Raw genomic sequence first — 16391 nt, forward strand, 5'->3', positions numbered from 1 at the left:
AAAAATTTTGATTTTTTGTAAATTTTAAATAGTCACAACTGTGACTGTTCAACAATTACAACTGTAACTGTTCGACAGTCACGACTGTATAACAAACTGATTTGTGACCTAATCCAAAATGTTTTACTCTAGATTAGTACCTAAACTAAAAAAAATTAATGTCTTGCTGTTTTACTAAAAAACTATTGATATTTAGTATTTAATTCTAATTTTCTATGGCTGATATTGTAGTTTTTCTATCTGACTTTAAAATCATGTATTATTTACAGCCACATATATAGTTTTTTCTTTTACGTTTATAAGAGGAAATAAATAGTTATAAGTTATAACTTGTAAGCAAAGAATTGTGCATTCATAGGAATATAGGATGTAGAAACGTGTCAAACATGAGAATTGTTTTTTCAAATTCAACAAAGAAAAATATAATGAAAGGCTTTTTACTAGTTCGAGGGCTATTAGTGGACTCACTCGATCACAATTATAACTAAGAAAAAGAAGCAACTTGTATAAATTTCAACGATCATTCTCTGCCTTACAAATATAAAAAAAAGATAAAAAAACAAAAGTGAAATCTTATATATTCAACAATTAAATCATAAACAGTTTACAAAAACTTCAAAAGAAAGATTGACCTTCACCCAATTATAGTTAGGTGAATGTAGAATAGTCAACCAATTGTATCACAGTTATTAAAATTATACAAAACTAAAATCTACGTACAACTTATAACAACTTCACAATCTTCAAAACTAATCAAAACAACAAAAGGTGTTTGTTTTAAAACGTTTAGAAAAATTCACATTCAACGTGGACCTTTGAGCTGGGAACCTTATTCCCACTTCTCTTTTACACTCTTTGTCAGTTTGTTGGAGTACAAATATATTTTTATTTTTTTTTTGCCAAGTGCAAATAGTGCCATGCCATTTTATTCATAAGAAATGATATGACTACCAATACCATATTTCGGTTGTAATTGACTTGTAAGTTTATTGATCGAGAGTTGATAATAAAGGTACACAAATTTTCTTACAATTAGTCGCGTCCAATATTCGATCATATTGTAGCCATCTATTATTACCAATATTTTGTAACATCAAATCACACAATCCTGATTCATGCTCCAGTCCAAAACGGCACACCAGTATCTGAAATCCAACCCTCCCCTTGAATAAAACGACCCACCGTAAAAGACCCAACCTCCTCCGTGCTCAGCACATGAAACCCCGGCCACCTCACCCTCCTCTCCGTCGCAGCCCCCACCCCCACATTCATATACTCCCCATAAAACAACGTCGAAAGCGCAAAGCTCCCGCTCCACTCCATCCACCCTTTTGGGTCCACCAACCCGTCCAACTCCGTCTTCATAACCACCGTCCTCGAATACTTCTTCCACGGCCTCCCCAAGTAACTTCTAAAAGACCCTTTTACCCCTGCAAATTCGGGTGCCGGTCTGACCCGGCACCCGTGGATTGCTATCCCTGTGTTCTCCTCTGCATGGTCGCGGCCCTGCGCCGTAATCATGTTAGCCTGGTGGCTCATGGGCCGCCGGATGAAGATGTCGCAGTTCTGGAACACGGCGGAGGCGTCCCCGAAGATGAAGTCGACGGTGCCGTACACGTGGCAGTCGCGGTAGAACTGGCGGAGGGAGTGGACGTAGAGGGTGTCTTGGTAGGCTTTGATGGTGCAGCGGTAGAAGACTGAGAGGTCGGAGCTGACCCGCAGCGCCACCGCCTGGTGCTTTTGGGGTCCGGCTGTGTTCTCGAACGTCATGTCCCTTGCCCAGAAGCCATCGCCGGAGACACCTGTGAATGCCAGATTTCTAATTGAGATATTCATAGACATATATTTTCGGTATTTTCACTTTTCATTCTAGTGTTTCTATTTAGTACATTGTACATTCACTACATGATTGAACTCGATCCACTTAATTTTGTGTGTCTAATAAAGGCAAAGTTCCATTACAAATTGCTACTTGAATTCTATGCATTTATCTCCCAAATTCATAGGAGAAAAACTTCGGTATCATTACAGCCAAAAAGAGACTATTTTTTTTTTGTGGGGATATTGGTTTATGTCCAAATTAGGTACATATCATTCTGGACCTCAAACGAGGTTATTTTGGACATAACAATTCCTAAACGTTATTTTAAACACAAATATAATATTATAAGAGTTAATTATACTTTACACGTACTCTCTAAATTTAGGTCAATTTTTATTTCGTTTCATAACATTCAACACAATGTAGACTCGACCCTAAGATTAAGACTATTTTCAATTTTCGCTCTCCATTAGTTTGTTTGTACACAACTGATTGTTGAGAGACATTCCTAAATTATGAGACTTAAATTTTTGTATGTGGCAACTAATGCATTCACCCTGGTTTTTGTTGGGGGTATGTGTCATGTGAAATCGATATATGGCATGTATGGATAATTTGGGTGGGAAATGAGTATTTAATTTTCTGAAAACATCATTCACAAAAAATTGTGAATAAGGATGAACTCCTCGTTACATGCCATGTAAGAAAAAATGTGGGTCCCATATTTTTCATATAAATAAATAATACTTACACTCTAACATAGTCAAACTAACAAATGATATAATTAAATTGAAACACAAATCTAACTTTAAGGTGTACATTGTATAACTTTGAAAATTTGGATGATGTAAATTGTAATTAATCGGCCAAAACATATATAAACAAAAGATTTTGTTGATTTTGACTAATAAACTTACCAAATGTGGCTGATCGCAAGGTGGTAGCACCGTCGGGGACATTGCAGCTACCGGTGACTATAGTTTTGTCCATGCCATCACCAACAAACATCAAATTCTTCATATTGTCACGAATATCCACCTTCTCACTGTACACACCAGCTTTCACATAGATTATAACTCTTCGGGGTCGACTGTGACCCATTTTAGCAAGTACAGCCAATGCATCATTAATTGTTGTGTGAGTGCCTGAACCATCTTTGGCCACCACAAAGTCAGCTCTAGATGTTGCTGGACTCCATGACACTAACATCCCTCCATTAATTTGCTTGGGGTTGGATTGTTGTCCCCTTGGCCTTGGTTCTAGTACTCCTACAACATCATAAATTGGTATTAAAAAAATTTAACAGTCCTGAAAAATAATAATAAAAGCACCCTGTTTAGTGGCTCAAAAACCAAGAGGGTTGCAGAGGGTTGAGTCACTTGGACATGGCCAGGTGCATAGGTCTAAGCCACCCTATCATACAACATTTGAAGTCTGTGATGGACCACCCCAACTTGCTCTTCAATTTTAGCTTTGTGAATTGAGCCCGACTGAAATTGTTAACTCAGAACATAGACTTTATGTTTTCATATAGGAATAAATTTATATGTATAATATAAAGGAATATTTAGATTTTTGGATATTAAGACAAAAATCAACATAAATAACAATGTTACCCTGGCAATCTTGTATTTGTAAGCTTTTAGTAACGCAGGAATTTCTTGATATGAATATATCTTATATAATGATATTTCACGTGGTAACGAATTCTATATATGATTAGATTTGTAAAAATCGATTTACGGATAATTTAAAACATTTCATAATTAAAATTCAAATCTTAATGATTTGACATGTTGATCAATAGAACATGACATAAAGAGGTGTAATAAACATGTTGATTGGATTTGTGTTCTTTTCTAGTCTTTGAAAAGAAATAAAGAGGTGCAATATTTCATCATTTCTCTAATACGTACATGACATGCATTGAACAACTATTATAGGATATTGAAATACGCGATATTTAATAAGAACATGAAAAAGATATATGCATGCTAAGCTTAATTAATTATTCCATTTTCAAGTTAGCTATAGTGCCACAGTTTCCAAGTAAAAAGATAAGAGAGTGCTATTTGCGCGTATACTAATTGTTGAAATTAATATACTGAATTTTTTAAATTAATATACAAAGAACGCGAATAATAAAAAAAATTAGGCATTCATTCTAAAATCAATTATAGAAGAAGTAGCCCAAATTCTTATAAGTCACTATGTGGCCTCACATTTTCGATATAAGATCTTTCTCTCAACACGTAGGGGGCACGTGTGGTGTCACTCTAGTCTAATATGTGGACAATTCATATTGGATGATATAGGAACACGTGTGAATATTTGACAAAACACGTGAATAGTCTGCTATGATATTATGAAGAAATCTAGGTATACATTTCAAAACCAATTGACAATAGAAGGAGTAGCTCAAACCCTTATAAACTACTGTGCAAGACCTCACATTTTCGATATAGGATATTTCTCTCAACAAATAACACTCTCCAAAAAATAAGCAAATTAAATTTGATAATTCAAATCAATTTTAGAAATAGAATAAAATAAATTATACATATATAATCCCATTTGTAGTCCAAGATATAGCTAGTTAATCATATATGTTTGCTACTTACTCATTCCCTTGTTGACGCCCTTATTCCTATACAAAGCAAGAGCTTCACCAAGCACCAGGGTCAAATTTTGTGCCACCACATGAAGGTGTTCAGTCTTAACAACCCCCTTCTCCTCCAAGCCATCCAAGCAGCTCCTATGGTTGGCAAGCACGCCACTGAGCCACGTCCGGGCGTCCTCACGGGTATAATTTTCACCGGACAGCAATACATTGAGCCTCAGCACACTCTCATCATACAGTTTGGCGCAGTCTGTGAGAGCCACACTAGCATAATTTGAATCATTAGAAGATAATTCAGTACTAGTACTGCCCAACCTATGTAGTTCCATGGAGGTTTGGACCCAATTTTTGGCCTGAAGAACACTGTCTAGGGCAAGCTGAATTGGGTTTGGATTTTGGAGGTAAGAGGTGGAGGCAGCCATGGCTAATAGAAGGAGGAAGATGGTGGTGGTGGTGACACAAGTGGATGACATTTTTGCTTTATATTATAATAATATTATTCTTGAGCTTAATGCATATGTGTTGCACCACCGGATGGTTGTGTTAATTTATAGAGGGATGAGGAAGGCAACACATGGACAATTGTGGCCAAGTGTCATGGGCTGAGGTGGAGTTTGGGAAGTGAGTTACGGTACTTCGATCATCTATATATGCAATGTGAGGATTCAGGTGGTGATCTCATGAAGAGAAATGAAACGGTGCTTATTTGGCGACACTTGTGAAAATGGAGAGGCTTGCAAGCTTGAAAATTTAGAAAAGGTACTTTCTTATTTCAAAATCGTTTTATGCGTGATTGTTCTTAATTGATTTTTTTCACTAGCTAATAAAACTTGAACCCAGCTAGTTATAATTAATTTGTGAGTTAATTATCATGAAAATAATCAAGCAATATATGTTTTGTGTGCATGCTAGGACTAGATATGGGATTTTAGTTGAGGGTATATAAATTCTTAGTCATCCTTTCGTTGTAAGACGATTTCATAAAGACAAGTATAGTCTAGCTTACTTATAGTCACATGTGAAATTTCAAGATTAATTAATTAGGATAGAACTAACTTTTCTATGAAAATGGGAAAGTGAAATATATAATTGCTATAGTATACCTTTATTAATATATTTCTCATTTGATTGCATGTGAAGCAAATTAGACAATCATCACGCATATGCATATATTATGTGGGCGTTTATATATAGTTTAGCGTATGTAATGTCATAGCGTAGTAGGGTGTTCTATCTCTAAACTTAGAGTTTGATTTTCATTTTCTTTTTTATTAATAAAAAGAAAATGATTTCAGCCTCTATTTACTGTTACGATTTATATTAACCATCATCATTCACACAGGCATAAATGATTACCGAGAGATGGAGTACTGGCATTTTCCTTGTGCTACAATCACTATACAAAAACCATATATACGTTCAATCATATATACATATATATGACTTGTGGTCAATCTCTTTCTTGAGATATTGATCGATCATCCTCTTGGGAAATTTTGACTTGTGTTGGAGAGTGAGCAGAGCTGAAACAACGTGTTAAGGAAACAAGTGAGTAGTGGTTGATTTGGCAAGCTAAGAGAAGAGGTACGTGCCATTACTACCACCAAAAGTAACGCTCTAGTTAATTATGAATACATAATATTTGTTTGTATCTACTTGCATGCAACCTATGCTAGCTTGCATGGCTTGTTTTCTTCTATGTATAATTATGAATACACGCTGTCCGAGTGTGAACATTAATTGGCAATTACTAGAGGCTCCATAGCCGTTTCTCATCTCCATTTTGGATAAAGCTTGAACATCATCATGTTTCTGTATATATGTAAATTAATATATAATAGATATTTGTACAAGTTTCTGTATACATGATTAACACTTGTCGTATGCAAATTAATAAAAGGCAACCTAGCTTCTATGCATTTCCATGCATAGTTTAAACCAACATAAAAGTTGGGGCACAGATAATATAGTAAACAGTTGGCAGATCAAAAAAGAAATTGGCTTGTAATGGGCCTTGGGATAATTTTATTTTAGGCGAATATTGGTATATTTAATTATTGTTAGAATTGTGTTGCTCGGTGCTTGATGTACAAAACATGCATATATATATATATGGATGTGAAATGCAATTCACATCAGTCAGAAAAATAACACAGTAATCTACATTGTATAATTAAGTGGATAGGGTCCATTACTAGAAACATCAAGATCCTCGTTTAAGATAAAACCCCTACACCTTTTGCATGTTATGTGTCAAATTTCATATAATTCAAAATGTCTTGGACTCATAAATCAAAAAGAAAAAAGTACATAGTCTTGAGACTCTTGACCTATTATAATTGTGTCTCGTTTTTCCAGTCTCTTTTACAACTTGAGCTAAAGGACTCAAACTCATTATTCGAATTTTATTCAATTGGGAAATGAAAGAGGAGTAGAGGAGTTTGAAGGGCTAATCAACTATCAACTATGTGCCTCTTCATCACTAATTTTGGGGGCTATATGGGCTGTAGCTGTAGGCCTGTAGAGTAGCCCAACCTAACTAATTTATTTTCTTTTTTTCGTTTAGCCTAGGCTGCCTAGCTAGTCTATTTTCAACCTCAAAATATCTCCTATATATGTACATCCAGTATTCCAGTCCAGTCCAGACCATTTAAAATTCCAGATTTCTTCCAATCACCGATGATGAATCATGTACGGTGGGAATCATATATTTAAAGAGCTTTATTTGCACACTCTTTTTTTTATTTTACACCCTTATAATTTAATTTATGAAATTTCTTAATTAATATAAAAGAAAAACACATTAAAGGACAGCCTTTACACACCTATCAACTTAGACAAAAAAAACACACACACACACCACACCACCTCTACCCGACCCACACCTTCCTCCCTCCCCCTCCCTCACCGGACCACCTCCCTCTCTCCCCCCTTTCACCGGACCCACCCAGCCCCTCCCCCATCACCAGACTACTTCCCTTTCTCCCCCTCCCTCTCTATCCTCCCCGCATGCAGCACCACCCTCATCCTTCTCTCTCCTCCCCGCATGCAGCACCGGCCACCCTCCTCGATCCCTCTCTCTCCTCCCCGCATGCAGCAGCACCACCTCACTCCCTCCCCCCGTTTCACCCGACCCACCCAGCCCCTCCCCCCCTCACCCGACCACCTCTTTCCCTCCCGCACCCTCCCCGCACCACCCTCCTCCCTCTCTCTTTCTCTTTCTTCCCCCGCAGCACACCTCCCTGTCACAGCCATTCGGAACTGGTCCGCCGAAACGGTTAGCTTCGTTCGGCAGACAGCCACCGAACAACCAGGAAACGTTCGGCGGATGATTGTTTTTGGCAGAACAGTTGTTAACTCAATAGTGAGTTGGCTCTCAAAGCTTTCTCTTTTTGTTGTTATTTTAGTTTTCTACTAGTGGTGTGTTCTGTACTGAATAATTCATGCAAAATAAACGTCTGTGAGTACTGATTCCAAGGACCTGTAAAGAGTGACTAGTTGTGACCAAAAACAAGAAAGGAAAAAAAACCGAAAATGGTTGGTAGACCAATAAAGTCTGTCGATATACACAATTTACTTTGAGTAGGACAGAGGTTATGATATGTTTTTGCCCACATTCCTATGGATTTCATTATTCACCATCACAATTTACTTTGAGTAGGACAGAGGTTATGATATGTTTTTGCCCACATTCCTATGGATTTCATTATTCACCATCAATATTTTTGTTACTGTAGCATGTTATCCCAAGTTTAATATTCTGGCTATTTAGAGATATGTAGTTACTCAATGTTGATGTCATCAGGATAAAGGCTTGAGAAAACTTGCTGCCGAGGCCCTTTCTGCTCTTGTTAAATATGATCCTGAATATTTTGCAAACTATGCTTTGGAGAAAATAATTCCTTGTACTCTCTCATCTGATTTGTGCATGCGACATGGAGCGACACTGGCGGCTGGGGAACTTGTTTTAGCACTACATCAATGTCATTATGTTCCTTCCGCTGGTTGGTACTCTAACCCTTATAAAAGCTCACAAAGAGTAGTCTAAACTTGATGCCTTAGGTTGTTAGTGTTTATACGCCTTTTCCCCTAAGTGTTTTCTTATCCAGTTTGAAATCCCATTCTTTGCTTTTTATCAAAGTAAAATATATTTTATTTTTCTTGGGTTTCCAATTCAAAGAAGGTAACTAGTACAGGGTTTTTTTTTTTGTGGGGGCTGGTTTTGGGGGATTGATATTTTGATTGCATAAACCATTACAATTTGTTTAAACTTGTTCTTTACAGATAAACAAAAGCGTGTTTCTGGTGTTGTACCGGCTATTGAGAAAGCGCGCGCGCCTTTATCGTGGAAAAGGTGGAGAAATTATGCGTGTAGCTGTTTCCCGCTTCATCGAATGTATATCTATATCTTCTGTGTCATTACCAGAAAAGATTAAACGCAGTTTGCTTGATACTCTTAATGAGAATTTGAGGCATCCTAATTCTCAAATTCAGGTGGTTATGTCTTAATGTGAGGTATTCTAGCTATTTTCTTATTTAATTTCTTTGTGATGTCTGAATTGGTGAATCAATTTTTCAATACTATATGCAGGAAGCTGCGGTTAAAGCTCTGAAGAACTTTGTGCAAGCATATTTAGTTGCTGCAGATGTTGGAGGTACTGGTGATATAACATCAAAGTACCTGGCACTCTTGACTGATCCAAATGTGGCTGTAAGAAGAGGATCAGCATTGGCAATAGGTGTTTTGCCATGTGAACTTTTTGCCAATAGGTGGAAGGATGTGCTTCTGAAGCTTTGTAGCTCTTGTGCAATTGAGGTGCAAAATAAGTTTTAAATCTCATCGTGTTTCTTCTATTTCGGGGAAGAATATCAATGATGATCTCCTAATTGGATAATTCCCATGTGCAGGATAACCCTGATAATAGAGATGCCGAAGCACGAGTCAATGCTGTCAAAGGACTTGTGTCAGTTTGTGAAGCATTAACTCGGAAGCAAGAATATTCTGGTATCCATTCCGTGGAGGATGACATGCCTTTGTTTCTTCTCATCAAGGGCGAAATAATGATGACTTTATTGAGAGCTCTGGATGACTATTCTGTTGATAACAGAGGTGATGTGGGTTCTTGGGTGCGTGAGGCTGCTATGGATGGCCTTGAGAGATGTACATATATTCTATGCAAGAGATATTCTGTTGGTCTCGCTGGAACATCAGGTCAAGTTGATTCTGCACTGGAGTCACAGAATAGTGATGACAGTGACCAGTTGCATTCACTGTTTGATGCAAATCTTGCTACCAGTATCGTTGGGGGAATATGTAAGCAAGCTGTGGAGAAGATGGATAGACTGAGAGAAGCAGCTGCAAAGGTTCTGCAGAGGATTTTGTACAACAAGATAGCTTATGTCCCACATATACCGCACAGGAAAAAGTTGGAAGAAATAGTTCCTAATGAAGCTGATTTAAAGTGGGCGGTAAGTATACACATGCCAATTCTATGAGAATTTTTTCGCCAAGTTATGTTGCCAGATTGTAAATCTGGACCATTGATTAGGTGGATTCTTGTTGAAATGTGTGGTCCAAATTAACAATATGGCCACATAACATGCGAGATATCTGACAAGAGAGCATTATCATCACTTCTATAGTAGTGTTGGTAAGTAATTGAAGTTCTTTGACTGAGAGCCCATCCTGTACTTGCTTGTAGGTACCAACATTTTCATATCCTCGTTTTGTACAATTGCTTCAATTTGGCTGTTTTAGCAGATCAGTGCTATCTGGGTTAGTTATCTCTATTGGTGGGTTGCAAGATTTTTTGAGGAAGGCATCGCTCACAGCATTGTTAGAGTATCTTCAAGTGGTAGAAAGTGAAGACCAGAATGGAAGGTCCAGAGAGAATATGCTATCTACTGACATGCTTTGGGTTCAACAGTACAGGAGATGTGACAGAGTCATTGTACCTGCATTGAAGGTAGCTCAGATATAACCTATTGCTAGAAATGTGAATCTATCCTTTCGCGGCAATTATATAGGAATGGGGATCTCTTATTTTCATGATTGCATGCCCTAGTTACCAAATTCTTTCCAAAAAAATATTAGATATTATCCAGATAGGATTCGATTAGATATTATCCATGGAGTGGTCATGGGTGATTTATGGGATTCGAAAAGACCAAGAAAGAAATAAGTAGAATTCATAGTCAAATGGCGATTCATCTCAGAATTCTGTTAAAAAGCTGTTTGGCATCGAAGTTTGTCTGTCATAGACAATAGTTTCTACTAAATTGATCACAGGGTTTAACAATAATTCAAGTCGCTCTTCTGAATCAATCTAACGAATAATCATGCCTTAAACCAAAACTCAAAATTGACTAATTATCACCCAATAAGTTACAAACACATACCTCACCCAACAAAGGAGGCAACAAAATTGACTATTTCATACAAGTTCTTATTTTTTTTAATTTTTCTGTTACAGATGTATGATTACCATGAATGGCAACCCTAATGTCAGTTTACCGCTTTCATTAAACCATGATTCAGTGATTATGCATTGAGCCATGGGAACACATTGGGTGATGAAGGCAACCGTGCTGTAAGAACTTCAACTCCAGTCTCTGTCACCTACATATTTAGGAAAACAAGATGCATTCAGCACAGACACCAAATACTATTCATGTGTTACTATGGAGGAGTATTGTGCGTGTGTGTTGGCATGCTGCTCTATCCATCTTTATTACATTGAATTAGAAGATTTATTCATGTTCTTTAATGCTTAAGCTGACTCAAAACCCAGAGGGCAAATCTCACAAACAGTTTCCAGGAGCAGAAGAAGAAATGTTAAATTCAATAAACACAGTTCATTCCAGGGAATTTGAACACTAAATGCAATGACAGTTACAGAAGTTGAAAACATGTAAGGCATAAAACATAATTAAAGGAACTGCAGTTACCAGAAGTGTGTGCTCAAACTGAGCACTGCACTTGCCATCTGCTGTAACAAGTGTCCATCCATCAGGCCACATCCGGTCACGCCAAACGCCTATTGATGTTTATTTTATTTTATAAAGATGTAGCTAGCAAATGAAGAAACTGTTCACTCATATGCTCATAAAACAAACTTTTAAGAAATACCTGCATTGATCATTGGTTCAATTGTAAAAGTCTGTCCAGCTTTCATCACACCAACTGCTTTATTTCCTGCTTGGGTGAAGGCATGCAATGCATTAAAAGGGCAAGCCAGAAATTATATGATTCATATATATAGAAGCTTCTTAATTGAGCGTACTTGCATAATGGGGAATATTTGGTGCACAATGAAAGAGCTCCCCAATACCATGACCGCAATATGATTTCACCTGTTGGTGCAATACAAAATTACTAAAGTCTGTCTCATTCCTTAAAATTTAAAGTGCTGCACCATTCTAGACTCAAGTTGCAAATTTACCACAGATAATCCTGACATTGTAGCATGCCGATTAATGACTTCACCGACTTCACGAAATCGCATCCCAGGTTTTACTGCACTTGACAAAAAACCAATCAAGAATAATTTTTTTCCTTTTATGCTTTAAGTCCCCAGACAATTGAAATTATACTAGAGTACAGTCTCCTAATCAGGGTCAAACCTATATTATACATTGTACACATACCAATAGATATTGCTTTCTCCAAACACTCATAAGTACATTGAACTAGCTTTCGAGACTCTTCATCAACATTTCCCACAAAGTATGTTTCATTGAGATCACCTGCATTATGAGTTAACGGTTGGTCAAGCATAGAACTGGTTCAGAATTTGAACTACATGTTAAATGTGTAGAACACTTATTACCATGGACACCTTTATAATACACAGTCACATCAACATTGACAATATCGCCATCCTCTAATTTCCTGCAGCAAAAGTTTCATTTAGATGCAACATAAAAGAGGTTGCAATGCTGCTAAAACTAAGGGGCTCACAATTATAATCTTTTAAAAAATGCCAAACTATGCAAACAGTATCTCAGAGAGAGACAGAGAGATGAAACACAAAAGCCAAACATCAAAGAAAAAAATTTCAAATAAATAGGTACAACACAAACCTGGCATCAGGAATCCCATGGCAAATTACTTCATTGACTGACCTGAAATGAAGAGACAAAGCAGAGCACAAATACTTGATCAATACCATACAATCTCAAGAAAACTCATAGAAAATGTACACAAAAAAGTACCTACGTGCAGCAAGACTTGGGGAAAAAGTGATAATTGAGAGATGATGGATATCCACCTGCAGTGAGTTAAAAGCCAAACATCATCACACCAACCATTATCTATTTTGGACAATGATAAACATGCACATCATAAGCTTACAGCCATGTATGCATAAAACATGGCCACTATATAAATAAATATAAAAAAATACAAAACAAAAATTGAAACAAAAATATAAAATTGCCACATTAGTGAGGTCTGGTTAAAGCGTATAAAGTTTGAACAGCTACAACAATAAACAAGGAAACATATTTGTTAGCATGTTAAGCAAAGTGGAAGGCTCATTCTATACCAGCAGCAATAGTAGCATCATGGACCACCTGATCAATTTCATCAGTTGTGATACCAGGTCGTATTACACAAGCAGCTGCATCCAAAACCTTTCTTGCAATCTGACAATACAATTATGACAAGAACATCAGAATATCAGTAAACATTCAGGGAAAAAAACATTGAAATGTTTCCATCTAAAAAACATAAACAACCGCAGAGACACCTCAAACAAACTGAAACAAGGACAGTAAAATGGATGTCTGTGCAATGAAAAAGAGTATATATTGCTTCAGTCTTGTCTTCTTTGTTGGTCATTGTTAATCTTCATTATTCCACCTCTTTTTAAAAGTTATTAACATTCTTTTACAATGAAATATTTCAGTTTTACCAACAGAAAACCCTTCCATCCAAAAGATGACGGGAAAAAATTTAAGAACACAAAGTTCCCTGTAATAGCAAGATTATTAAATACTTTGAACAGATAAAATTCTTCTTGAAAGAGTAAACCAGTATAGACTATAGAGCATACCATTAACCATTTTTGCATTGTTAAAGGCATACAACGATAAAGTGAAACAATATGGCAGCAAGTTATAAAGAAAATGACATAACAAGATAACACTGGTTCATGAGAACAAAATGAAGGGAGAGAAAAAAGAAAAAAAAAAAAAAAAAAGGCAATTGGAACTTACTAGACAGGTTTCTCGCATTCTCTCAATTTGTTCTGGAGTCTTGATCTTCAACATGAATATATCATGATAATTAGAAAATAAGAAAAAAGAATATAGTAGAAAGGAAAAATAAAATCTAGAAAGGATAAAGTCCAACTTGGTATCATGTCAATCTATACTCAAATATGAATTATGAGGTTTTCAAGTATGCGCTTACCTCAACAACTTGCTGCAGATCACTATTGGGCTCAATTTTTGGGATTCCCTGAATTTTTTTTTTAGAGGAAAAAAGGTCAAAACTATAATGGCAAGTAGAAATAACAACAAAATGGAGCATTCAACTTTCATTTAAATCAGCAAAAGATGTAGCCCTGTATCTACTGAAAGTGGACATCAGAAATACATTGAAAGGATTCTAACTTACATCAGCTGCCCAATCAGGCAGTTCAATGTGAGCAGGTACCACAAGCTTACTAGATATAGGATACGGCCTCAGTGTCCTGCACAATAGAAGAATCAATAACAGTTTCAACAAGTAACATAAAAAGGGTAATTCATGCTTCAAAAGAGATCCGGAAAATTATAGTTAAAACCGCCTCTGAATTTCAGATTTTCTATCACAGACCTCCGTGCTTCCCATCTATCCATTTCACATTGTCATGTGTTTCTGACAACTAGCCCAGAAATACAGATGTACAAGACATTGAAATACACATGTATAAGACATTGAAATGTGTTAAAACTCGGGAAACTGATCAATACTTGTCACATATTCATATAGTTGTTCCATCAATTATTATCAGCTAGCAATAACCTATCCGATAAAAAAGCCATGATACATAAATTTCCAATTATAAAACAAATAATGCCAAGCAACAGAACCACCAAGCACAATATCTAACAACAATTAACATGAAAGAAAAGACAGACAAAACAAGAGAAATGTACCCAGTCCAATCAAAATAGGGAATCTTTGGAGTTCGAGCCTGTCCTTTCTTCAAGCAATATAGCCAACCTTCACCACCCGGAGTACCCATCCCATCGGCTGGCTTGGCCTTTTGATGCACTGATTTATGGGAGCTCCATGAAGCCTTGAAACAATCCTGAGTGCTGTTAATAAATGCCAATTTTCACCAATAAAAGAAACGAATAAATCATTGAATGAAGTTAAACACTTGAAAGAAGTATGGCAATAGAAATAGGATGGCTAAAATTGTATGGCAATAGAAATTAGTAGTAATACAAAGAAGGAAGTTGTTACAAACCAGAAAGCAGCAGCTTCACGAGGAAGCTTCAGTTCCACACATTTGGGACACCTGCAAATAATAATCAAAGTTAATTCAAAAAAATTAGTACCCCACATCTTTTAACTCTTGAACAGCCAACTATGTCAAGATCAAAACTTTTTTATTCTTTATTAACTGAAATGGGGAGTCTCCACCCCAAAAAAAAATTTCCCAATATTGTAAACCACATATTCACTTTTTCCGAGCACAATTTGCTATAAGTCTTAGAACCCAGATAAAAAGTACAGAAATTTTTTATTTTTTCAAAAGGGCAATTAGCAGAGTATAAAAGTGACTGACTAAAATTGAAATATTGAAAGTGGAAAATTTACATACTGAAGATGAGCAGGTTTGGCACACCGAGCACACAATAGGCTACTAGCTGGTTCGGCGACATCTGAACCACCGGCCATAATCACATTCGATGTTTACAGCAATAACTTGAAGATTGAGTTCTTATGTGATTGCCGAAGAGGTCAATTGCTTGGATAATCAGTGTCAGACTCAACTGAGAGAGAAGGACTGTGTCTTGGGAAGGGGCTGGGGTTTTTGAGTTGAGAGGGAAATAAGTTGGAGATTTCGGAATTTATACGTTTATTACTTTTTCTTTTACTTTTTATTTCGGAAAAAAGAAAAAACGGAAATTGGTGTTGTAGTTTTTGGTCAAATCTTCTACTTCTCCTTGGCGGCTTGGCTGATATTGTAGTTTTTCTATCTGACTTTAATATCATGTATTATTACAGCCACATATATAGTTTTTTCTTTTACGTTTATAAGAGGAAATAAATAGTTATAAGTTATAAGTTATAACTTGCAAGCAAAGAATTGTGCATTCATAGGAATATAGGATCTAGAAACGTGTCAAACATGAGAATTGTTTTTTCAAATTCAACAAAGAAAAATATAATGAAAGGCTTTTTACTAGTTCGAGGGCTATTAGTGGACTCACTCGATCACAATTATAACTAAGAAAAAGAAGCAACTTGTATAAATTTCAACGATCATTCTCTGCCTTACAAATATAAAAAAAGATAAAAAAAACAAAAGTGAAATCTTATATATTCAATAATTAAATCATAAACAATTTACAAAAATTTCAAAAGAAAGATTGACCTTCACCCAATTATAGTTAGGTGAATGTAGAATAGTCAACCAATTGTATCACAGTTACTAAAATTATAGAAAACTAAAATCTACATACAACTTATAACAACTTCACAATCTTCAAAACTAATCAAAACAACAAAAGGTGTTTGTTTTAAAACGTTTAGAAAAATTCACATTCAACGTGGACCTTTGAGCTGGAAACCTTATTCCCACTCCTCTTTTACACTCTTTGTCAGTTTGTTGGAGTACAAATAATTTTTTTTTTTTTGTTGCCAAGTGCAAATAGTGCCATGCCATTTTATTCATAAGAAATGATATGACTACCAATACCATATTTCGGTTGTAATTGACTTGTAAG

The 16391-nt window shown here is 36.2% G+C and overlaps 3 protein-coding genes across 4 annotated transcripts; 1 reads left to right on the plus strand and 2 right to left on the minus strand.

Annotated features, from left to right (window-relative positions):
- Nucleotides 1-1113: 1113 nt before the first annotated feature.
- On the minus strand, nt 1114-4915 carry LOC147290822 (putative pectinesterase/pectinesterase inhibitor 36). The gene is made up of 3 exons (XM_086235835.1): nt 4444-4915; nt 2740-3081; nt 1114-1802 (listed from the first exon to the last, which is right to left on the minus strand). Exons 1-3 carry the CDS (start codon nt 4913-4915, stop codon nt 1114-1116), a joined length of 1503 nt encoding a protein of 500 aa, XP_086091961.1.
- A 2493-nt stretch (nt 4916-7408) lies between these two features.
- On the plus strand, nt 7409-10501 carry LOC147290823 (tubulin-folding cofactor D-like). Its single transcript, XM_086238845.1, has 6 exons — nt 7409-7806; nt 8248-8446; nt 8727-8936; nt 9034-9258; nt 9351-9911; nt 10145-10501. The coding sequence occupies exons 2-6, from the start codon at nt 8432-8434 to the stop codon at nt 10421-10423; spliced, it is 1290 nt and encodes a 429-aa protein (XP_086094971.1). The 5' UTR covers nt 7409-7806; nt 8248-8431; the 3' UTR covers nt 10424-10501.
- Nucleotides 10502-10684: 183 nt separating this feature from the next.
- On the minus strand, nt 10685-15479 carry LOC147290824 (methionine aminopeptidase 1A-like). Of its 2 annotated transcripts, none has more exons than XM_086238852.1 (16): nt 15263-15479; nt 14906-14956; nt 14589-14750; nt 14065-14140; nt 13858-13905; nt 13662-13706; nt 12989-13088; nt 12661-12712; nt 12525-12566; nt 12272-12333; nt 12090-12188; nt 11885-11958; nt 11726-11795; nt 11572-11637; nt 11391-11479; nt 10685-11061 (listed from the first exon to the last, which is right to left on the minus strand). In XM_086238852.1, the coding sequence occupies exons 1-16, from the start codon at nt 15337-15339 to the stop codon at nt 10984-10986; spliced, it is 1191 nt and encodes a 396-aa protein (XP_086094978.1). In that variant the 5' UTR covers nt 15340-15479; the 3' UTR covers nt 10685-10983. The 2 variants fall into 2 exon arrangements, with proteins under 2 accessions (XP_086094978.1, XP_086094979.1); XM_086238853.1 differs by having other exon boundaries at nt 15259-15264.
- Between the last annotated feature and the right edge of the window lie 912 nt (nt 15480-16391).

The sequence above is a fragment of the Dryas octopetala genome, chromosome 3, assembly GCF_963921425.1.
Source record: "Dryas octopetala chromosome 3, drDryOcto1.1, whole genome shotgun sequence".
In the NCBI taxonomy this organism is placed as follows: Eukaryota; Viridiplantae; Streptophyta; class Magnoliopsida; order Rosales; family Rosaceae; genus Dryas; species Dryas octopetala.

Bases quoted from the DNA above. Each gene is read 5' to 3' on its own strand.
- LOC147290824 (XM_086238852.1), bottom strand. From the start codon at position 15,339: ATGGCCGGTGGTTCAGATGTCGCCGAACCAGCTAGTAGCCTATTGTGT. The intron at 14,751-14,905 runs GTTTGTAACAAC...ATTTATTAACAG, and splicing joins CGTGAAGCTGCTGCTTTCTG to CACTCAGGATTGTTTCAAGG. The intron at 13,089-13,661 runs GTAAGTTCCAAT...TTGTATTGTCAG, and splicing joins GAATGCGAGAAACCTGTCTA to ATTGCAAGAAAGGTTTTGGA.
- LOC147290822 (XM_086235835.1), bottom strand. From the start codon at position 4,915: ATGTCATCCACTTGTGTCACCACCACCACCATCTTCCTCCTTCTATTA. The intron at 3,082-4,443 runs GTAAGTAGCAAA...TAGGAGTACTAG, and splicing joins GGGCGTCAACAAGGGAATGA to AACCAAGGCCAAGGGGACAA. The intron at 1,803-2,739 runs GTAAGTTTATTA...TGGCATTCACAG, and splicing joins CTTGCGATCAGCCACATTTG to GTGTCTCCGGCGATGGCTTC.
- LOC147290823 (XM_086238845.1), top strand. The intron at 8,937-9,033 runs GTGGTTATGTCT...TACTATATGCAG, and splicing joins ATCCTAATTCTCAAATTCAG to GAAGCTGCGGTTAAAGCTCT. The intron at 9,259-9,350 runs GTGCAAAATAAG...TCCCATGTGCAG, and splicing joins GTAGCTCTTGTGCAATTGAG to GATAACCCTGATAATAGAGA.